The sequence below is a fragment of the Sinocyclocheilus rhinocerous genome, unplaced genomic scaffold, assembly GCF_001515625.1.
Source record: "Sinocyclocheilus rhinocerous isolate Xijiao unplaced genomic scaffold, SAMN03320098_v1.1 scaffold259, whole genome shotgun sequence".
Taxonomy (NCBI): Eukaryota; Metazoa; Chordata; class Actinopteri; order Cypriniformes; family Cyprinidae; genus Sinocyclocheilus; species Sinocyclocheilus rhinocerous.
This window is the reverse complement of record NW_015635083.1, coordinates 948,053-973,193: the sequence shown is the minus strand read 5'-3', so window position 1 is coordinate 973,193 and position 25,141 is coordinate 948,053. Positions and strand designations below refer to the sequence as shown.

The window sequence follows — 25,141 nt, the reverse complement described above, 5'->3', positions numbered from 1 at the left end:
GATTCTCTCACAGGCTGTAGCTGCGCTGCTCTGACCTTCTCCAATCACTCATTAATTATCCACCGCTAGTCTGCTGACTGCTCACCTCAGCCCAAACCTTGAGTCTGCTCTAATGGAAAAACAACAATGGCTGCATTTTTGGTCACCAAACACATCTATTAAAGACCCAGAGACGTGTTGCTATTGCTTATGCACTACATGACCTAAAGTATGTGGACACCAGTGTGAATCTCAAACAAAAATATTCGTAAACAAAGGGTTTTTAAGTCACACTGTAAATATACCGTTTTACAACAACTCACTTAACCAAATTAAGTCTTTTAAGTCTTCACAAGGACCATTTTCATGTTGATACGTTTAAATTAATACATAAAATGTTTGAATATTTCGTTTAAGTAGGCACTGGTCAAATAAAATGTTGTTTTCACGGCTTAAACTGACTAAATTAATGAATATGACAAATAAATATTACAAACTGAAATCTCCTTACAAAAACATTAAAAGTAGAATGAGGTGAACCAAAGCAACGTCCATAAGAATGTAGATTTGTAGTTTTTGAAATGTTCAACAAGCACATACAGGTGTGGTGTTTGCCGTCTACATATTTTTGGCTATGTATTGTACCTTTCTCAGGCGCCTTTCCAAGAAAAAGCTAAATAAAATGCATGTTGCAAATTCCTGTTTTTGCATTCTGTTTCAGAGTGCCAAAACACACTAGAGAAATTCATAGGCACAAGCACTGGAAAGATGCTTACGAACAGTAAACAGAAACGAGCATGAAAATCCCCGTGCTGCCAGTACCTACACTCCCAAACGCGAATAAATCACAGATGCATCCCGACGTTCAAGCTCTCTCCCGCTAACTGCGCAAAAACGGAGGAAATGCCTGAGGTATTCTCAGAATCTTCAAGTGTTTCGGCTTCCCAGAGAGGAGGGGAAAGCCCACTCCAGCGCGCACATCTTTAATCATTTAAGGAAAGCAACCAAAAATGCACTTAGGCTGAATCCATTTTTGATGGGCCTCTCTAATAGATGGGCGTCCTTGAGGTTCAAAGGGAACCCTGGACGCGCCTCTTAATTAGACAAGCTGCCATCCCGTCCTGTTTCCCCTCATCCTCCTAATTAGATCTTTAACAACAAACAAATGAAGACCTTTTACAGGCGCGTGCGGCACGTCCTGCCTCGTCCCCGCCAAGAAAGGGGGGCACAGAGACGTCCTTTTTGTCTAACGCTCTCCGGCCCCGCCGCACATGACAATGGCTGGGTCCTGCCGCAATCTGCATAAATATTCCGCCTAATGTCCGTGGAGCGGGAACAGCGGGACGCAAAATACGACATTACCGCACATACACAAACACACCTGGTTTCTTTGTTTGCATTGACATGGAAAATTAGATCTGAAAAGCTGTTCGTTTTAATGCGGTGGCAGGAAAGGTCTTATCTAATAACGGCCTGCAGAAATTACGTTTATTATCCAGGTAGATCACGTCCAATGACAGTGCTATCTGAAGCAGAAACATGGAATAAAACGCAGTTAAAAAGTGCCCATTTACTGTCTATAGAGAAAGCCATCTGGCGGAATAGGGCTGCTTGATTACCTTCGCCGGCTAATTCTCTCTCTGAGCGCATGCAAATGATTTACTTTGACCAAGTGGAAGTGAGGGGAAAAAAAAGTGGAGCTAAATTAAACACTGCCGTTTTTAAACATCAAAAGTTGCCACAATAATGGCTCCTCCGTGATGTTCCATGGTATTGTACGCTGCCAATCAGACAGAGAATAGCACTCTGAATGTTTTATGCCTCTGTGAATAACTCCGGGATGAAGCAAGGACGCAGGGTGTGAGTTTTGTGTGCGTCTATGTGTGTCCTTCCATTAATAGGGACTGCGAACGCTTTCTTAAACTGCAACCCCACAGTCAAACTACACAAAAAGCTTAATATCTTCTCTTCTCCTTCCACAAAAACAAATACCGAACTGTGTTGTGTACCACGGGCCTCTCCCCTTCGCTCAAAGAGAAATCTAATTACTCTATAATGGCAGGTTTGGGGGGAGCGTGTACATCGTTGACAGGAGATAGATGCGTAAACTCACTTCCCCCGACTTGATGAATAGCGGTACAGAAACGTGAAGTTTTCGTTCGTGGTGGGCATACGACAGCACCTCGTCTATTCATCATTCCGCCTCTGTGAGCCGCACGGAGGCCCGTGAACACACTCCGAGGTCGTGTCTGAACAGCTGGGAGTAGGTCATCCAGATGTGCCTTTGTCTGGGCAACATCTGCACTGAGCCCGGACCCCCCAGTAAGGGGAGGGACGGGGGGCCGACGTGAGAGCGAGCTCAGAATGGATGCACTCTGGAAGGTTGTCAACCACACCATTACGAGGCCCATCTGGGTGCTTCAGAGCCGTTGCTGAGATGAAAGCACTGGTTGCTTTTTACCCCCCCCCCCAATGCTGCAGCTTTGTGCTATTATACATAATATCTGTCAGAGCAGCATCAAGAAACAGATACATAAATACATGAATACGTAAATAAGAGGCCCTTTTATCAGCTGTTTAATGAACAGAGAGCAGCAATTTGTCACCGCTACATGCATCAACACAGTGGCGGATAGTCTTTTTTCTAGTAGCATTAAAGTCAGGACCGCATCAGTCGACAGCCAGTGCAATATTAAGACAGTGGTCAATATAATAAGTTTAATAAAATCAATTAAGAGCTATTTTAAATTAATTATACAGTCGGTTTAACAGTCAGGGAGTCACAAGTAAGAAGTAAGACCTTGACAGCAATAACATTTTCTGGTTAAACATATCTCGTATCAAACTGAGATTTTCTGTCCTGAATTACTCCTTATTTGTCAAAATGGACAGTAACTGTGAATGCTAGCCCTCAGGATGGTACTACAGTGCCTCAGGCAGTCATCTTTCCTCGTACACGAACATCTACTTGGCTAACATGTTTTTTGGGCAAATCCTCCATAGGCCTGCTTGTATTGATCTGAAAGGCTGTAGGGAAAATACAGGGCTAAAGCACTAGATAGGAATAAGATACATCTATGTTTGCAGTGCTATTCACAGAAAAACATTGTGACAGATATTATCTGTCAACATCTGATGTTGTCATATATAGTCACATCAGCATCATACTGCAGTACACCAACACAATAAAAACAATATGACTAATATGAAAAAAAAAAAAACATGCATAAGTAGAAAAAAATAAAATCAAAACAAATAAAAAGCAGAGAAAAAATATAAACCACAAAATTCAACAAAATTCAAAATAAAACAGCAAAAACAACAAAACCTACAAAATACAAAACAAAAAAAAGCTAAACGAAAAAAATCACAAACAACAGAAACGAAGTGCAGAAAGCAAAAACAAACTAAATAAAAAGCAAAAAAAAAATTCACAGAACAAAACAACTAAACCCAAACAAAATAAAAAGCAAAACCCTCATGTTTTTGTTTGCTAATCCCGTTTTCTGCTTCATTTAGATCTTAGGAGCAATTCACTAAGCCAAATCAATCAGACCACCTTTACTGAGGGCTTTTGGTAAAAAACAAATGATTCAATTGAGATGAGTTCTGTGTTTCACAGAGACACTGACACAAAATTCTGTTCGTCCAGCAGAAAAGTCTTAGTAAAACTAAAATGTGTTTGCATTGCAATTTAACATCTTGTACTGTCGGTCGTTACTGAAGAAGGTGGGGGAAAAAAAACTCTTTCTTCGCTTGGATCAGGCTCAGTGCAGTCAGAACGGCTCACACCTGACCTGTCAGCAGTCTATTACCACAATTAGCCTGCTGATGTTAGCGAAATACTGCCATTTACAGTCTTTTCATAGGGGGACGATGGAAAAGCTGACATTTCGCAATGTGACTTTCAAACACTTTTTAAAAAAAAAAGCTCAAGGTCTGCGGCCTGCCTTGGCATAATAGCATTTCACACAATCATCTACTCCAGGCAGAAATGTCAGTCGCAGAGAGGGAATCCGTACACTCGAACAAAAACACAGACTGCCGTTCTATAAAAAGCACTGACCCTGCAATTCCACACTCAGAGACATTATGTTTTATCTCTCTGTCTCTCAATCTCTCTCCACTTGAATAAAGCCGGTAGCACTCTTCCTCTCTAACACATCCTCTACCAAGGTGTCAATAAACTTGTCAAATGTGCCTCCGAATTAGCTTTGAAACTTCCGAAACGTCCACAATTAGCTACCTCATTTCCACCTATGCCATCTTTAAAGAATTACAATTGCTCATTGCTGCCTCCACAAAGCATCACTCTCCATTCAGAGATGGTCTTTTCTAGTCATATATTTGAGTAATTATTACAACATGTCCCTTCTAGCTGAAGAAGGCATAAATTGTCTACAGATAATGTTTTAACATTTAAGCTTGCAAATCTTAGAAAATTACACACACGACAGATGAAAAAAAAAACGCATTTTGTGACTAGCGCTCACACCATTGCGCATAGGTGGAGTGGAGAAGCGGACAGCTAGCCGCAAGATGGTAAAAACATACATCTATCTTCATCAGGAGTGTGACAGACAAGTATGAAGTGCGTTTCATATTTGCAGCATGGGCGGCTGGCACCGTAGAGACGGCCTGGCCTAGATTGCACCTGCGGACACCACAGCGAACGAAGCAGACATAGCTGCAGTCCGGGGCCTGTCTGTCAGGATACGACAGTTAATGGAGAGTGACACAGGTTTTCTGTGCCGCCCGCTTCTCTAACTTACACGCGAGCACACGCACGCCGTACTTTCACCTCTCTGTAGAAGGAAAGAAGAACAGATGGAGGGAGGGAAGGGATGGCAGAGCCTGAAAGAAGTTGGAGGGACAAGTCTCACCCCAGGGATACCGGTGGCCCTTTGTCCCCGGCCCAGGTGAGCCGAGGTGCTGAGATTGTCAGGTCTCCAATGCTAGGATGTGCTTTTGCGAGATGTGCAGTGTCAGATAACTTCTGCATCTCCTGTGAGTCATCTCTCTCCATTTGCCAAAGAGCTAAGAGGAAGTGGGGCGGCACTGCCAGAATGTCATTCTATAAACACCCGGTTCATTCTGACACATGCTGCAGGAGATCTCAAATATGTCAGATATTGTTTTACACACCTCCTCCTCCTCCTCAAGCTGAAGGGGTATAAATTAGAAAAAGTACTTTCGATCCAAAACATGTAAATAGCATTTTTTTTTTTTTTCGGCATCAGAAGACAAAAGACGATAGACATAATGCATTCCTTCCAAATACAAGTTAATAGACATGACCACCTACTCAAATCTAGATCTACAGTTTCTACCAGAACCACTAGAGAGGCATGCAGTCAACTAACAGACACATATAGGTTCAAGAAAAGAAAAAAAAAGCAGAGAGAAATGGCAAAGAATGAGAACAGGACTGGAATAAAAAGGAGAGAACAAAAAATATACTTAAGGTGGGTGGAATAAAGAATGAAGTATTGACAAGTGTTAAAGGATTAGTTTATTCAAAATGACACTTCTTCATCATTTACTCACCCTCATGTTGTTCCAAGACTGTGAATGGGAACTGGAGAGTTTACGCTTTAAAAAAGGATGGAAAAGCACCATAAAAGGATCACAAATTTGGTTTGACTGGACTGTGAATGAATCATTTTGTGAACTGGATCAACCGATTCATTGGAAATATTCAATTCAAATATATGATTCGTCACAAAACCAGGGTTATTATCGTTAACTAAAACTATTAAAACTAAAAACCATTTTTGTTAATTGAAACAAAGCTGAAATAAAAAATAAACAGATGAAAAACATTTAAAGTTTCATTTAAACTTTTTAAATGAAAATTACAAATGCCTTGGAAACTAAAACAAGTTAAAGTTAAAGCAACAAATAAACAAATAAAAACTAAAACTGAAAAAAAAAAATCTAAATATTAATCAAAAATGTAATAGTACATATATAATACTAACATAACACTGCACAGTGTTTTTTTTATTTTTTGCATCACTTTTATGATACGTTTATGGAGCTTTTGGAAGCTTCAGTACCCATACATTGTAACTGCATGGACAGAGTGAATTTCTCCTTTTTGTATTCATCTGAAAGAAGAAAGCCATATATATTTTAAATTATTTTAATTTTAATTTTAAATAACATGAGGATGAGTAAATAGTAGAATCTTTTTTATGAACTATCCCTTCAAGCACTGCAGGTTGCACTATATGATAAACAGATCCGAAAAAGGAAAATGGTATAAAAATAATATTGAAACCCAAGATAAAGGATACATAAATGAGAGAACAGAATAAGATTGAAAGAGAAAGAAGATGGGAAGAGGGAAGTACAGGAGCAGGGACAAACCTTCCGCTGGAGTGTGACCAGAGGACAGTGTGGAGAGAGGAAGTCAACTGGTGCTGTCTCTGACTTACACACACACTGGCTTTCAGCAGGACCAAACCAAACAAGAGAGAAACAACAGAAACATGACCATCGGCCAAGTGTCCTACTATACACCAACAGGGTTGGTTTGTGGGTGTTTTTATGATCATTGATATACAAATGAAAAGTTTTCAAGTGCTAGATTAAATCTGGGGTGCAGATACATGCCATTTCATGAGCTTCCGCCGAACGTTCTGGCTTTAACAAACATGCTGTAATATCTTGACTCTAAGTGAATTTATGTACATTTAACAAATCGCAATCAGTTTAAAACGCTAAACCAATCTGAAAAGTAGCTCGTAATAAATGAACATGTTTCCAGACCATAAAAAAATATCTGCTGATCTGTCCTTGTTAAATGAAGCATAATGATCAATCACTACCAAGTGATGATCTGTTTCATGGGCCAAACTGATACAGAGAGGTCCAGTCGGTAACCAACGAAAACCATTCAAATTACACACACCATTTAGCCTAGCTAAAGTATGTCTCATTCATTTTATTACCTTACTGCCAATAAATAATTTTAAAAAGCTGCTGCTCTGGATGACTCAGGTCTAGTGGAATATCAGGCTTTAAATCAGGGGTTCTCCATCTTTAGGTCACAACCCTTTTTTGTTTCACAATTCTTGAGACCACATTTCACCCACATAACAGAAGTTACACACTTAAGGATTCCAAATGCATCATATTTTGTTCTCAACAGTAAATATATTACTATTTAATTTTACATAATAATACTTTATTCTGTGTCTTGTATTAAATTGATCAAAACTGACATTTATAAATATTATAAAAGTTTTCTATTTTAAATAAATGCTGTTCTTTTGAACGTTTTAATACTTCTGGAAAAATCTTTTACCGTTTCCACAAACATATTAAGCAGCACAACTGTTTTCAACATTGATAATAGTAAGAAATGTTTCTTGGGCAGCAAATCAGCATATTATAATGATTTTTTCAAGATCATGTGACACTGAAGACTGGAAAAATAATGCTGTTTAAAATTCAGCATTTCATCACCGGTTTAAATTACATTTTTTAATATATTCAATTAATTATATTATATTATATCATATTTCTTTGACCTTACCTGCATCTCTGGTGAGCCACATGCTGTAGAATTGTGACCCCTAGGCTTAGAACCTCTGTTTTAAAAACTTAAATTATTGCATCAAGCAGGGTGGAGGAACTGCAACAGCCCTCGGGTGACTGACGGAGATTATGCAGTGATGAAGATGATCTGCAAAAGCCGTCTGCGGCGTCACCATTTCACCAGAGTACTCCGCAGAATGGAGTGCGACAGCTCGTCTGTCAGAGCGGAGCCTCTGACTTTCACCGTACCCTTGCCGGCAGGTTTGCGCAGGAGTTAACTGACTGATATTCGGCACGCAAACACATCTCATCCTCCGCCTAGCAGCAAATGTATGCACAGCAGGGGTGTATAAATTGTGCTGCGCAATGGAGATCAGTTGGGTAATAGATGATGAGGTTCTCGGAAAAGGTCATCCTTAAATGTCAGTGCTCTGTCTCAATGGCTTTCTCACTTCTGTCACAACGCAACCATGGAGCAACTCCATCAGTCACAAAAGAGTGCAACTGCACCATCAGCTTAAGACGCTAGCCATGGGGGGTGGGAGGGTGCTAAAATAACTACGCTGGCCTAATAAACTTGGTCCAGTGGGCCAAGACCTTACCTAATCACATTCCTCTCCAAAACACACAGTATAACCCAAGCTTTCAATGTTCAAATGAAAATCAAGCTCACTGGATCTGAATTTCACAATGCCAGCCTCGAGTATGACTTCTTCGAGCTGACAACTATGACCACGAGCTGTTTAAAAGTCTGGAGACACCATCGCCTGAGAGTCATTTCTCATGTAGCTCTCGTTTTAAACTCAGAGCCTGCTCCAAACAAGTCTGGCGTAATTCACACGCATTAAACAGCAACGAGATGCAGAGAGCTGTTTTTTTTTTCAGGCTAAGTTGGTTTTTTAGCCAAGTGCTAATCAGAATCAAACACGTCTGATTGGGTGGAGAGGCATGACTGATTGGCTCACGCTCTGTCGACTGCGTTCCTTCAAACCGTGCGCCGAGCCACTTTTACGCCTGTCTGCCAATTACACATGGGTGGATAGCTGTCTGCCGGAGAGCAGGTGTCAATGGAGCGAACTCGAGTCAAAATATGCAGTAAACGCATGCGCGTGAGCAAAAAGTGTATGTTTGCTTTTTTACGTGCTTGGACAACATATCAGTGTGGATGTGTGTAAATAAACTCTGCACCCGCTACGGCATCGCTTTCTCCAATTAGCCAAGGCCATCATTTCCCATTGTGCTAAAGGCCAGACGTCAGCGAGAAGGCCGAGGGCTGTTCCTCCCTGCTGTTTATTTATTTAAGTATCCTTGTGTCTTACAGACAAAGTCAGATTGATAGATTAAGCTATCCAGCCTCTGGATCAATAACCATGCCGGAACGAGGGAGCGACTGGGAACTTTTAATGTGCACACTCTCTGTTTTCTAGTCAAAGGCGAACCAAGTTTGTCCGAATGACAGAAGGCAGCATTAACGGCCGAGAGCGCCGGCATTTAAATGTGAAAACTTACAAACCAAGAGAAATGAAAAGGCTCATTCGTGTAAGTCCATGTGTAATGTGTTTTGTTTGTGTGTGTGTGTGTGTGTGTGTGTGTGGGGAAGGTGGTTAGCGAAACAAATACAGCAGCTACAGTAAAGTACAAATGGCTGTGCGAGCAGAAGCTGGCCCCTGCGCCCTGATCTGTTACCAGTTCCACCGACAATAATCCTGACATTAACTAAATTAAGAAAACAGGGGGGAAAAGCTGGTCTCGGACCATCGGCTAGTGGGGCGACTTCTGCCAGCGCCATAAATCACATTTACAACAGGAAAGGAGGGGAAGCAGGCAGGAGCCTTGAGTCCTGTCCTTTCCTTCTAACTACAGACTGTGTGTATGTGTGAGTGTGTGAGAGAGGACAGAGGCGGCTAGAGTTAAGAGCAGCATGGAGAGAGCAGCAGTCACACAGATCTACGGCCAGAGCGTTTACCTGGCCCTGTGCTCTGAGGGTATGCTGCGTAGCCGCCTCTTCCACGGGCCCCCCTACCTGAGCCGCGCGCTGCCGCCACTGCTGCCGCCGCTGCTACTGGACTGTACGCTGTTGCCGGGAAGCCTGTGTGGGGGGGGTGGGGGGTGGGGGATTGAGGAAAGTGGAGGAGGAGACGAGTGGAGAGGGAATGAGAGGATAAACAGGATGGAAAATGAGAGGACAGGAACAGGGCAGAAAAAGGGAGTAGTGAAGGAATAAGAGGAGAAGAGAGTAAAACAAAGAGGGAAAAGGGTGTAAAACGAGGAATAGTGAAAATAAGAGAAGAACAGGTGTGGAAACAGGGTGAAATAGGAAGTGGAGTAAATAAAAATCACGAATAGGCATAAGAAAAGAGGAGAGGAAAGGAGAAAAAAATAGGGAACAGGGCAAAAAGTGAGGAAATAGAGGTTAGAGAGAAAAAAAAAGGATGGAAAAAAGGAGAGGTTAGAACAAAAATAGGGAACAAGGTGGAAGAAGGAAGCAGAGAAGTAATAAGAGAAGAGAGGAAAAAAGGTGGAAAATGGACATTAGCAAAAGGATGTAAGGAGAGGATAGAACAGAGGAAAATAGAATGGAGAACAGGGCAAAAATTTGAAAGTGTGAAGATATGAGAGGAGAAGATAGTAAAAAAGAGGAAATAGAGCGGAAAACAAAAAAAGGTAGGCACAGACACAAGCGGACAGAAGAAGAGGAAAGAGAAAGAACAGGGTGGAAATGGGGAGTAATGAAGGGAGGAGAGGAGAGGGTAAAAAAGGAGAGGAAAAAATGAGAAGAGAGGATAAATTAGAAAAAAGCAGGATCAAGCTACCTCACAACATTACTGACTCAAAGTTGCTGCAGTGTCTGTGCAGGTTCTGCAGGCTGCTGTAATGCACTGTGTACTGTGGGCGTCTTCAGAGTGCGGAGGAGACTGCAGTGGCCCTAATGCACTCTGGGTATTTCTGCATGGGTGACCACGCTGCTCTTTAGCTTATCTGTTTGGAGCACACAGCGGGAGGGCCATGGCCGAGCATCAGACTTTCGGAAATGCTACTGAGCTTGTGCGGTCAAGCTACTGTGATAAACTAATTAGATTTCGGCTATCATGTGAAATGTAAAGGGACTAGAATGCTTTAATGGTGGAAATATAACACTGCAGTACACAGTTATTCAATGGCCTAACATTTGTTAAATAGAATAAAAACCTTTAGATTAAAAAAATTATAATAATAAAAATAAATCCCTTTATTTGTTGGTATGAATTCGATAGGGATTGTAAGTTATATATGACACATTATATCAATGTCCTGTTGATATGTCTTGTCATCAGTGCCATTTGAAAAGTCTAGTCAGTAAACTTTACTTGATACCTGTCTATGCAAAGGTATTCTTTAATGCATTCATATATAATACAGTACACCCTATAAAGAAAAAAGAAAATAATTATCATGATTATTTATTTAAAATGTATTATATACTACTGTTCAAAAGTTTGGGGTCAGATAAGATTTATTTTATTTTTTGGAAAGAAATTAATACTTTTATTTACCAAAGATGCATTCAATATTAAAATAATTTCTGAAGGATCATTTGACATTGAAGACTGGAGTAATGGCTGCTGAAAATTCAGCCTTGCCATAGCAGGAATAAATTACATTAAAAAAAAAATCAAATAGAAAACTTTTTTTTCTTAAAATAATATTTTACAATATAAGTGTTTTTATTTTTTATTTAGTTATTAATGTAGCCTCGGTGAAAAATAAAATAATTTCCCAAACATTAAAAAAGGTTTGAACCATAATTTAACTACGGCTATAATTACAGTACAAAAAATATACATTTTAGAAATATATGTGATATTTCGATGAAAATTAAAAGTATTTCAAGGCAAAAAAAAAGAAAAAAAAAAAATGTGTGTGCATGTTTTTATTGCCATATAACCTACACTGTACATTTGCCTGTGTATTTTCACTCAAATTTGTCATTTTAGTTTTATTTTGTCTTGAGCATTACAACACACCAAACACTTATTCATCAAGCAAATGAGAATTTTCTACTCATGCAGCTCCATCTTCCATAACACCTCACAAATCACAAATTCACGGTATAACAAGAGCTGAAAAGAGACACGAGACCAGGGGGCGAGTCAGAAACCGCAGCTCGAATTCCATAAAGGCAGAGAGAAATCCGGCAAGAGCCAGAAAGATGATCCAGCGCAACACTATAGGGTTAACTCCAACCATGACCGGCATCGGCAGCACAAAGGCGATATGGAAATGGCTCCATGCTCCCGACACTTTGTAGTCCACTTAAGTCACTTATCTCTGCGCTGCCGCTCATGTTTGGGCGGGAGAACGAGGGAGCGAGACAGAGACGGAGAGTCGTAAAGCCGAGCAGGCGAATCGTCCTCCAGTTTATGCCTTGAAACTCAATCAATCAGGAGGATAATTTGGTCTCCAGGCAGTGTGAACTGATGCTACAGCCACATCGGCTCTGGGTGCTGCATGGAGGCCGTGATTTGTGAGCAGGGCTGGATGAAAGTGTCTTTATCTCCTTCCTGGTTTAGTGGCTCTTTATGGTGTTATTACGAGATTAGACATCAGGGATTAATTGCTCGCTTCCAAGTGCCCTTTAATTCACTTTAAGCGTGCATACAGAGGGGAAGGGAACAGGTATGGCACAGCAGTGACGGAGGGGACGCGATGCACGTGTGCGAAAGAGAGTAAACCGACTGTAGTTGAATACATTGACTGCAGAGTCCAAGATTCATGTTTACAAGACATTGGCTTAATGGTTTTATGCATGACTACCTTCCACTAATAACAATAGCTCTGTTCCAAAACCTAGTGATCTGCCTCATTGCCTAAATAGCGAGCTGCCTTCTGAGGCTGCGTTCTAATCATCATGGTAACTCATAACTGACTGATTTGGAATGCTCTACATAGGCAGAAACTCAATTAGCAACACCAAAAGCAATTCACAGGTGATTCCAATAGAGTTTGATGTTAGCATGTGGCAAAGCTAATGGCGCAAATAGTAAATCATTGATGGAAGACAGGAATAACGATAAAATAATCAAACTGAAAGAATATTGATTAAAACAAGTTATTTCACAGAATTTGGGAAAAAGCAAAGCATCTTAGGAGGCGGCAGCATTTTAAAAAGATAGAAAATTAATATTCTATCCTCACATAGTTGAAAAGCAGTATCTTTATTCTGTGAAACACAAAACAAGATATTTTGAAGAATATTTCAATTGTTTTGCCCATACAATGAAAAATAGCTGTAAACATTGTCAAGTCAGCCCACTGACTTCACTCTATGGAGGGAAAACACACACACACACACAAAAACAAAAAATTTAAAACTATCTTCTTATATATAAAACTTGACATAATTTTCTTTTTTGGGTGAACTACTACTTTAAGGCTTATGATGCCCAAGTAGGCAGCTCACTAGGTTTTAGAACAAAGCAAATGAGTGCTGTGGCACTATTGTACACCACAAGAACTTGTGTCTTCTGTATTTGTGTGTTTGAAAAAGAGAGCTAGAACGAGAGAGCACACAAGTGTGTGTGTGGTGGCGTGCCCACGTGTGTATGTCAAAGAGACAGAGAACCACTCAGCTTGCTCAAATCTGCAGTGTTCAAACATCATAATTAAATATTATCATTTTAGTGAACAATGAAGGACATCCACTCAAACGCTTCGTCAAAGTCATTATTATAATATAAATATAATTATAGAGACGCTCTCTAATTAAAACACACATCTTTGGCTGCAGCGGTCCGTTCATGATTGAAAGCCAATAGACAATAAGTGGGTGACACTGGCAGATGGTTGGGTTCACATAGAAGGATGGATGGTAATTAGCCCTGTCTCTTACGGGTTCCCTCCTATTCTTCAGCACAGACGCCCTCCAAACCCTCACATTAGTGGCCTTAATAACCTTTCATGTGCTGCTAATGCCTAATCAAAAAGGAGTCTTTAGGACAAGATTAGCTGTAGCATTGAACAATGGGAATGAGCGCTTAACATCCAGATAAATGAAAGTACAGCCTATATAGCAGCAAGTGTTAAATATTTCAGCAAACAATGCATTTTATAGCGCCTGTCGATTGACGATTCTTATTTGAAATGAAACAGTTGCTTCCAGTTAAGAGCGTCCTTTGACAATGTGTTTTCGCAGCATTTCTGAAAGAACATGCAGAAACCCTGGATATGCTGCATGTATAAGACAACCTGACAATCACGATGCAAAGACAGATGCATATGTGTGAAAATATGTGGAGCTTTACATCACTTATAAACAGTGTTGAGAGTAACATTGTACAATTAATGCACATCTTGTAATGAGACTTTTTGGAAAATACACAACAGTTCAAATGTTTCGGGTTTGCAAGGGTTTTTTATGTATTTAAAGGAAGTCTCTTCTGCTATTTGACCAGAAAAAAGGTAATTTGAAATATTTTATGATTCTTTGATAAAAAGAAAGTTCAGAACAACAGCATTTATGAAGATCAGTTATCCACAGTCAAAACAAATGTTTCACAAAAAAAACTTTACTTCATATGAAAAGTTACTAATTAAACGCAAATAAAAATAAACAAATAAATAAATAAAATGGCACATTTAATTTCTACATAGGCAGCAATTCCATGAAGCACACAAGCAGCTCTGTGCATGAGAGACTCTTATGTTAGCATGTTGCTAAGTTAACACAATCCTCTAATAAGCACACACAATCACAGCGCAAACCAAGCAAATTCATCAGTATTATTGTAATCAAAATAAACTATTTCTGATCAATGCTTTTCAGGCTAATAATGATTAATGAATTACTTTTTAGAGTGAAATGTGACTTAAAAGAATAGTTCACCCCAAAATAACTTATTCTTCCTCAAGTTGTTTGGACCCCGCTGGCATTCAAATTATATCTTCTTTCTACGTACCACAGAAAAAAGTATGTCACACAGGTTTGGGATGACAGGAGGGCGAGTAAATTATGTCAGAATTGTTTAAATTTTAGTTGAACTATCCTCTTAGTTAATTCCACAACATCAAACTGAGAGTCTTTTGGTCTCATCTGAGAGGCTGCATTTCACTTCCTGTAAATATTAGTTTTAGTCCCACTTATCGGCCTCTTCAGAACAAAACTGGCTCTTGACACGAGTAAAACATCTCTCAGACAATGGTAAACACGCTCCCCGCTGTGTCCCGTCAATACTGCCGTTAATTGTGGTGCTGCTGAACTCTTTTTTTTTTTCTGAGTGGATACCTTTCCACCCCACATTCATTCGGCTGATGTCAATATTATATGCGGATGCCTGTGTGCTAGAGATCTAGAAAGTTCCGGCAACAAATTACCTACTCAGAAACCACAAATTAAGAAGGTTAATTCACATATCTCTCCAGCGCTTTGTTCCTGAAAAGGGTCGGCGGGGCGAGGGAGGGGGAGCTTGGGGTGGAGGGGTGAGTGTCATCCCCCAGGAACAGCTTGGCAGAATCAAATCAATTTCATGGCCTCTCTATTATCGAGGACATAACGCCAATATTTAGCTTTCCACTTTTACCCATTTTTCCAGCCTGTTTGCTCTGTCAGTGGCCGTGCTCGGCTGGGCCGGACTGGCCTGGAGGAGGGACAAGGACACATCTGTTCCACCCCGGAGCCCTGGAGGAGATGCCGTCCTCACTCGTCCCCTTTCTCTCCCACGTTATTTCCTCCTGCCTGCTGTCCCCTCACTTCTCTGCCTCCTGAAGACTTCTCTGTACATTTTATGAATGCGCAATTTTTATTTTACGATCGCTAATGCTTGTTTGTTCTTGCCAGCAGTCCTCTGGAGACGCTCCAGTTTGGACCGCGCATCGTTTGTTTTCTTTGCTGAATCTGTGAGTCATAGACATTAAAAAATTAGACACGGTCGATCATGATTTTAAGTCATAATGGCCATTAAATGAGATTAGTGGGGCTGCTAACATTAAAACAGAAATGGCAATACATCTGATGAATTTGATATTGAATGTATCAGAACATCATTTAAACCCCTGATGAAAATGGATCAAAGAACAGGAACCGTGCCCTTGCTTTTCAACCGCACTCAAAAAGCGCTATTAGTTGAAGTAGCCATTATAAAAGACATTCAAGAGAGAAATGAATTAGAAATGCGAGTGCTAAAATGAGCATCTTAGGAAAAAAAGAGCCTAAAAGTAAAAGAAAAGAGCAATCTCGCAGACCATCTTTTCATCCGGCAAACGAGAGGTGAGTCATGCTTCTCTAGTCGAAGCCCTTGACTTGTATTACTTTCAAAAGGGCCTTTCTGCAGAGCTATCAAAGATTGCCGGGGAGCTTGGGCAATGAGGCTTCCAAATGCACAAGCCCGAGTGGCGTTCGCCAGCAGAGAACCCCTCCGTATTACGCCCTCCTGCTCACATCTACGGCTAATGAGGGTGCTGACGGTGAAGGAGGAGTCTGTGGCTTTGGGAATTACAGGTGTGAGAATCATGGGTCAATGCTGGCTGCAGGGGTTCGGCCGCTTGTGGTGGAGAGGTGTGAATTTAGCTGTGATTATTTCGACGAGGCGAGCGTGGCGGAAGCCACCGTTTACCACATTCAGTGTGGCTACAGAACAATTACACTGCTGTCATCCAGGAGCATGAGCGCTGAAACAAACGCTGATTAGAACACTGTTCAGGGACAGGAACGATACCTTAAATCATGCCCACATTTGTACAAAACTATTACTTTTTTCATAGGATGATGTATAATAATAATAACACAGAACCCCCTATCAAATACCTATCAACCACACAGAACAATCCTGCAACTGCTTAGAAACCTACATAGAACACCAGCTAGAAAACCCCAAAATCCACTGTGAGCGTAATATAATATGGCATTAAATAATAACATGGCATTAAAAAAGGCATCTTATACAGAGGAAAGTACTTTAAGTTTATAAGAAAACGTAGATTAATGAATATTTTTTATGCACTCTGGTGGTTGTGAGAATGTAATATGGTTCACTCATGAACAGAGGTTAAATACACAAGCAATGTTTTCATTGATCTGAGAAGCACATTAAAAGGAAAAACACTGGAATATATGAACGGCCACAGGGAGCATCAAATACAAGGTGTGAAGCTGTGTCTGACTAATAGTGCATCTTATAGAGCAATTTCTGAAGGCAGAAAGCATGACCAGATTTCTCAAGTACATCCATCATCTCAGGCCTGTATAAAATAGGCCAGGAGGGCTTTCTGAATAGCATCACAAAACAGCAGTACGGCTGGGTACTATACATCACAAAAGATGTCAAATCACGTGAAATCAGCCAAGGATACATAAAAGCTAAGTGCGTATCTACCTTACAAGCTAGGCTAGTTATTAAAATGTAGCATTTTGCATACAACACATCTTACCTGGTTTACATATTATGCTTAATCTACACAAAGCACAGCGTTCTGAGCTGGAAAATGGGGGACGGAGGGGTTGGAGGAAGACGAATGTAACTGTACCCAGGGGAAGAAGCTGCACCAGGGGAGGCAGTTCAGAGAAGACGCCACTTTACACGAGGCAATAAAACCTAAAACCACTCAAAAGAGAGACATTTTTCAAAGCGGTAATGAGCAGCAAAGAAAAATACATATCAGTTCTGGTGCACAGAACAAATAGAGTAAAAGAACAGACTGACACCGCTGCATATATATTACTAGTAAGGCTTTAGCTAAGAAAATGCAAGTTACTGCCTAATAATACAACAGGGAACGTATAGGGCAAAGTCACTGCTCCGAATGTCGTATTGATGTATGTCCAGTGAGGACACCAGCCCATTAGTTAAATACAGAAATGTGTAATGCCATGTGCTCGGCAAACAGGATCTTAATTCAGGATCTAAAGTTCAACTCCAGATGAGAAAGGAAGATCAAAAGGGTGAACGACGCACGAGCGGTGAACTTTGTCACTCCGCTGAAGATCACGACATCTGGGATTTGAAAGATCCGGATCTGGTCGGCCTGCTAATGTCAGAACCTGCCAAGACATCAGCGAGACCTCATATGGCTAGAGCCAACCGGCCTGCCTCCCCCGCGGCTTCCCGGCCCCCTGGATTCAGGTCCAATCACTGCCATCAGCATGAGCACATATAATGAGACTGCAGCCCAGGGACAGGTCTCCTCTACAGGCTGCCTGACGCCCTACTTTGCAGTCTGCCGCCTCCTTGATGAGGGCAATTATTGGCCAGACAAATACTATTTCTCTGGTAGAGGGGCACAGGGATTAATCCAGCAGAGGAAGGCAAAGTCACCCTCTCATCAGGCCAGATTCTTTAAGAAGCTCATCTGAGGGCACTGGATGTCTCATTGATGAGTGTGAAAGAGGGGGCTGATCTGTGGTTGTATGACAGGCAGAAATGGCAGGGGGCTGATGCTAATCTAATTGTGTAGTAATGTACATCTAGCAAATGGCTGCAATATAACAAAGAGTGAAAAATTTAAGGGGGTCTGAATACTTTCCGTACCCACTGTACATTTTTAAGACTGTGCTGCAGATTTCAGAATTCACTGGCGCTCGTAAGGCAGCATAAGAGCAGTGCTCAAGTGCAAAAATGATCTGGCCAGAGGAATGGGAGACAGCTAGAAGTGGCCCCAGCTGACATTTCAGAAAGTGGTTATTAGCTGAAGCAGGCAAGCCAAGAACTGCATCATTGCTGACAATTAGATTTTGAATTATTCTTTCATTCTTCAGATATTTTCAAAATGTAATCTAAATCTTTTATAAAGTTTATAAAAATGATCTAGAAAGCAAAGTTTGACTGGTGTTTCCTGCAAATAACAAAAAAAAAAAAAAATCACAATATATCACAAAGTATGTATATATAAAAATTTTTTTATTGATAAATAAAATAATACAAAATAAATTACAAAAAATATCCAAAATAAAAACACAATACCATGTAATAAATTACAAAAAATACAACAATAAATAAAATAAAATAAAATAAAACTCACTGTGTAAAGCAGGATTTTAGACACCCAAGAAATAGAAACAAAATGTAGCTTGTCACTTGAAAGATTAAGTCGGAACAAAAACACCGTATCTGTAAATCTGCATCTGTAGCTTGATCATCTTTTGCTTTATAATCTCTTAATTAACCATGTCAAACAATGAGCTCCAGGAGTAGTGAAACTGCCTGTCCACAGTGAAATTTGACCGGTTCCCTCTTCACTTAACTGTATATTAAAAATCAAATACGCTGTGATTGTGCTGTCATGTGACATTTTGCAGCGCTTCCCTAAAGGCAAAAGAAGCTGCTCCATTCAGAGCAGTGTCTGAGTTGTGGATCTGATACAAGCTGATAATTAAACCCGTACTGGTTAAGCCGCCTCTGCAGTGCAGAGCGGGATATGACAGGGATTCAGCCTGACTGTGGGGAACAGCAGATGAGTCATCAACGTGATTACCGCAGGCTGGGCGCATGAGACAGGCTGTCTAATCTATCGCTACGAGACGACCTCCAAAATGACCTCTGCCATTGTGCACGCCGTAAACACACGCAACATCTGCCCACCGCAGCCCACGTCAGTCAAGAATTAGCCCTAAATGAAGTGGCGGGATACGTTTTTAAGAAGCGTGTGTGTGTGTCCGGCTCAGCGGTCCCCATTTTGAGTATGTAACATGGTGAATGTGTTTGCCTCATGCCTACTGAGTTAATAAGCAGCCTTTTCAATTAGAGCTAATTTGGGTGAAGAGCTGAATGGGGTAGCGCAGCTGCAGGAGACTTCACTGTTGCCTATTCATCTGCTCTCTCTCTCTCTCTCACTTTTTCTCCTCTTTTTATGATCCTCTCCTCACAATGGGTCAAAGAGAAGAAATTGTGTCGCTTTCCTTAAGTCTGTAGGTGCTGCCAAGCGCAGCGGGGCAGGGCTCATATCATACCTTCCCTCAGCAAGTGCCACTCACGCCTTCTTTCTGTCATCTCCCAATTTCCTCTCCTTCTCAGTCTCTCTCGCCTCCCACACAAAGAGCATCTCTGGTCAGCCAAAGCGGCATCTTTATTTGTTTGTTTGCACTTCAATATCCTGCGAGCCCGGTCGTGTTATCTGTACGTCGGGGCCGGCAGAGGGCTGCGCCATGGAGAATGGAGAAGGGCCCCGTGCCTGACAGCCTCCGTGTTTGCATAACTGATTGGGCCCTAATCAAAAGTGAAGCATCAATTCCAGCTCTCCCTGTTCTTCCTCCTGAGGAGAACAGAAGGATAAATGGACGAATGAGAGCTAAAGGATGGTGTTCTAACACGCTGTCCGTTCCGACTGGGCTGAGAGGGGCGGCGACCTTGATGTTGAAACATCCTTCAGCTTTCATCAGCACCAGCCACGTCAAATGCCAGAAATCGCGGCGGAACGGAGATGAGGAGAGATGATTCACCGCTTGGAAAACCAAAAGCGGTCGGCACCCAACGTGGGGTGAGATCAAATGGAATAAAAAAACAAACAAACCGCAAAACAACAACAGGGTCGCACTGTAAAATTATCTTTCTTAAGACCACCTCTACTTGCGCTCCTCTGGATCAATGCAGCCTTAATCTACAGACTTATGCCAAAATGAGAAGATCTTCTCTCACAGCTTGGGGAAAGCCCCGATGGATCCACAGGCTTGCTGGAGAGACACCGAGCTTTAGACGTGTTTCTCGTGGATTTATAGCCTCTGAAACACCCTTCTCGGTCTCATAAAAATGAGAAGAACAATGTGTGTGCGTGTGTGTCCTGGCGAAGGGGGAGATAACAGTGAAGGTGGCCTGATCCTGTCGGCTGTTTCTTATCTTATCTACCAGAGGACATGTTAGTATGAAAATGACAATAGCAGCAACACTTGCTCAGAAACTCTGCCATAGCACCATTGGTTGTTTTAGCCTTTATGTCTTTGGGGCAAAGAAAACACTAAATCTATCCGTGATCAAAGCTGTTCCCCGAGGAGGACTAGAAAGGTACAAACACTGTATATCGATTATACGCACATACTGTAGCATTACATGGCTTTGTGCCATTGATAAGCAATTTATAGTTCTTGTTTACATAAAAAATCGCCACAGTAACTTGCATACATGCACGGACTCGGAGAAAACACGCGCGTGCCATCCCCTGCGACCTGTTACAAATCCAGTCACCTGTGCGGATTACAAGAAGTGCCTTGAAAAAAAATTACCTTCTCTCTTTTCAACAGTCAATTTTTAACCTTCACTGCAGCCGAGCTTATAGTAAATCCCAGGTGCTACGAGCAGTCTGGAAAAAAAGCTTTTTCACCCTATATGTTCAACACCAAGGTCATTGACAACATGTGAAATGGAAGAGCGAGGGGACCCTTTTGGAGTGGCACTGGGCAGATCATTTTACAAGAAAAGCCAGGGGATTAAATGAGCGGAGAAAAAAAGGCCCTTTTTGCTCTAGAACTGTAGTTTAAGTCGAGCGTTTTTTTTAGCCTATTTTCCAGTGAGTCATATGCCAGCAAGACCTTCAGCTCTATATCCAGGGTCAATATCACAAAAAATATGCATTCGATACACTCGATTGCTATTCAGCTAGAGTTATGAGGCTTTTGGCATGGGCGGACCTGCATGTGTTTATTCGTCCGGTTATTTTTAACATCAGGTGGGAGTTTAGCGTTTAGATATAGGTCTACACATATATTTTTGAGGTGACTTGCTATGTTGTTAGGCTCAGAACTGTTGCAAACATGGTGCTGGGCTAAGACTTCTCGCGGAAGAGAGTGAGCCCACAATGATGTTTTAATCCCCCTAACGGGCTTAGTCACAGCAGCTCTTCCTCATGCGCCTGCCAATTTACACTTCCTCATTATCTATTACTCTCGTTCCCTCACCCCCACCCCCACCCCGCTTCGTTTATTTATCGAAGTCGCCACTGGAATATTCCGTCTGCTCTCAACGGTTAGTTTGGGACGCCTGTACGGATTGTTTGAGGTTTATTTGTGCGCTGGCATCAAAGGGGATGACGGTTAAGTGTTCTCGATGCGTCAAACAGCCACCTTTACGCTTAACAGCCATGTCAACAGAAGAATTTCATCGCCAGTGAGGGCCTGACTGACAAACATGAAAACTGTATGCACATAAATAAGGTTGCAACCCCTCTTGAAGATACTCTGATTGCACAGAGATGAGGGAGGCTACATACGTACAGCTGCGGATCAATTGCATGAACACAATGGCATTTTGAAATTGTCAAGAGCTGTTTATGAAGAACGTATTCATATGAAGTTCCTATAATTCTATAATTATTCCATGCATAATTTTTACATTAATGCAAAGCATCAAACAGCAGATACATCTACATGGACTAGTGCTGTGCTTGCTGAAAAAAGACAATAAAACAGCATGGATTTGTCCACCCACTAAACCAAGTCTACCTAAAAGTAAATATACACATATTACTTTTAGGCAGACCTGGTGTAGTGGGTGGACAAATTTGTATTTTTTTATACTGTATGTTTTTAAACTTTTTTTATTTGATCTGGCCTAGACCAGAGTCCAGCTTAAACCTGCTACCCAGACTGGCTTAGACCATCGTTTTTTTTCAGTAGAGATGCAAAAACAAACACACATGTATCAGAAATACATACGGTGCAATTAAAGTAGTACCAGATAATCCAGTGAGCAGAAAATCATACTAAAATATACTATGCACGTTTTGATTCTGTTTCGGACCATCGGGTTATCAAAGCTCAGTTCTGAGAACTGAGCCATGAAATAATATAGCTGCTTTGCTGCATCACATTTATCCCAGACAAAAAGACCTGTCTTTGTCGGGATGGCCAAAAACCTTCCTGAGTCAAGATTTTGGCGATCTGCTGAATTGTATTGTATAGTTGAACGTATGAATTATATCTGTGAAAAAAAGAGAAAACGAGATGCCCACGAGCTCGTTTGTAGCTCGCACGGGTTTTAAAAGCATCTTGTGTGGCAGTGTTATCTGTAAAGCTACAAGCATGTGGATGTGGGGCTTCAGTAGGGAGCCGAACAAGGCAATATGTGTGTGTCTTTGTACATCAAGATGTATAATGTTTGAGTATGTCAATGTGTATTTAAGTATAAAGTGCCACGGCAAAGTTTTCAGCATGGGGCTGTAGCGAGAGACAGGGACGGGTGCGTGTTGGTGTTTGTGAGTTTGCCGGTCAGCAGGGAGGCCATTACCAGACAGCAGCAGGAGAGAGAAGCACCATACAGAGCTTAACAAGATGGAACTTACCAGGGAATTGGTAGCTGTAGCTTGGGGCGAAACCAGTGTATCCTCGGCCATACGTTGCTACAATGTTTGGATAACCTGAGGGGAGAGAAGAAAATCCAGGGATGTGATAAACCGCTCAGACCGCCCAGAGCTTCCCTATCACACCAATAAATCAGCATGCCATTTAAAATACACATATGAGCGAGACGCAAGTGGAAGCGGCTCCTCTTTCACCACATAACCGCAGCCCTCCCCGCCAGGCTGCAATGTAACAGATTAGCTGGCTAGCGAACTTCAGTTTTGCAGTGATGAACAGCATAAACATCACAAGACACAATCTCGCTTCATTCCCTGGGGCTCATCCCTTTTTTCCCCTCGCTGAGGGAACGGACATGTCTGCGGCTGTCATCTCTCTCTCCCTCCCTCCTTTTTTTCTCACCTCTCCACTGTCATTGATCGATAACCCTTCTTTATAGCCCGGGCTAATCGATCATAAGGACACGACAGCGCGAGACAATGGCAGGCTGATAGTTGTGGCAGGACATCACGGATTAAAGTCCCTCCGCGCCGCGCAGCCTCGGCCTCCTGCGCGCTAATACTGACAGGATGGCACGAATATGATTGAGCGATTGCAGAAGTCATTCGAAAGTGGAGCGAAACACTGCAAAAGCACACTAAGGCCGCAATCTGTTTTTTCCGCCTCTCGCCGTCTTTGCTGAGGCAGAACTTTTTAATGATGACGCTCGGGCGAGTGAGCTGGCTTCCCCTTGACTATTTTATTATCTGAAATACATCTTGTTTGGGAGCAAGGAAAAAAAACACGCCATCAGCAGCGTTTACAACACTGGAACGCATCCTGCTCGTGCTGTTAAGAAAAAGTGGGATGCGACCCAACGCACATGCTCGAGTTGTCTCTCTGCCAGCATTGAGCGGCGGGCCGCCGCATGTCCCTCTTTACCAGGCTAGAGCCCAAAGACCCATTGTTCTTATTCTGTCACAATGGCTTATTACAGTGTGAGCCTAAACACTAATTATCTGGACGGCTTTCAAACAGAAGGAAAAAACGTTTTCCAACGCAAGCGAACGTATCAGCCATATTGTTGCCGCAAACGCCCGAGGGAGCAGGCCGCTATAATCACGTGAAAACAATATATATATATATATATATAGACTCTATTGTGCCATCCTCTTTTTTGAGGACTCTACAAAAAGTGTGTTATTCACCACCAGTCCTGTTTCTTCCCTCCCAAACACCTAAAAGTTTCGCTAATAGTTATTGGCTGTGCACAGTGTGAGCTTGCACCAAATGATCGCTAGTGGCTTATCCTTGGCTCTCGGCCACAAATGTGAGTTGGTGCTGGAGAGAATAAATATACTCCACCGCAAGTTAGGCTAGACATAACTCGGATCAATTCGGTTTGACATTGCAGAGGCAGACTGGTGGGAAGTAGTCTATGTGAAGATATTGATCCTGTCAAAGTTTCTTTGGTGAGTGTCAGCGCTATAGTAGAGGCTTAAAAGAAATAACTCGCTTTTATGAAGTTTTCTGTCGTTATTGACTGGTTCTGAAAGGAGGCTTTTGTGCTGGTTGCGGTAAATGCTATGTAAACCACAGAGTCGGTTTTAAAATCAAAGACCATTCTTGAGGAAAGTTCAATTCTGAGGGAATCAGGATGAGGAGGAGGATGGGATAAAAGTATTAAATACACTACTGCCTGAAGTATACAGAAAAATGTTGCAGAACCCATTCTCCTTAAAGGGATATGACGATTTTTCAGGATATACCATTCTCTCTATCCATTCTGCACCATAAAAAACTTCACCTTGTAACCTTGCCTCCAAATTACACGGTTAAATGTTCTGCAGCAAGGTGGCCATCTTTAACTTCGCTCCTTCCAAGTGCTGTATCATATGTTTGCGAAGCCTTAATATCTGGGCTCCTCCGTCTCTCTCGAGACTACAGCAGCTCTGTGTACTCTACTCTTAAGGAGGAGCAAATGCCAGACGCCCAAACTAAATATACATGACATGGGCTTTTCCTGTGACATTTAGAGAGATTACTTTAAATGTAGAGGGATGGGGCTCTGTTGACAGTAGGTGATTAACATACTTGTAGGGCCATCACCTATGGGAACAAAACGCAGAAGAGAGAAATCAGCAGTGTTTTAAGGTCTACAACTTTTCAGTTTTCTGAATTCCCCCGAGTCTGCTTCAAAAGGTGTTGTGCGGTACAGTTCATACAAATATCTTTTGCTCAACAAGACTGAATTTACTTGATCAAAAATATTAGGAAATTAATAATAATAATGGGATATATAATGAATAATAATATTAGGAAATATTATTACAATTTAAAATTACTTTTCTGTTTTAATACATTTTAAAATGAGATTTATTCCTG

The 25,141-nt window shown here is 41.5% G+C and overlaps 1 protein-coding gene across 1 annotated transcript in view; it reads right to left on the bottom strand.

The window, feature by feature from the left end:
* The window catches only part of LOC107746696 (RNA-binding protein Musashi homolog 2), a 259,374-nt gene that overhangs the window by 17,853 nt on the left and 216,380 nt on the right, over nucleotides 1–25,141 (bottom strand). The window contains exons 10-11 of the mRNA XM_016560990.1: nucleotides 22,762–22,836; nucleotides 9,548–9,613 (exon numbers count right to left, since the gene is read on the bottom strand). Coding sequence (XP_016416476.1) covers nucleotides 9,548–9,613; nucleotides 22,762–22,836 — 141 coding nt within the window. The remainder of the gene's footprint in view (nucleotides 1–9,547; nucleotides 9,614–22,761; nucleotides 22,837–25,141) is intronic.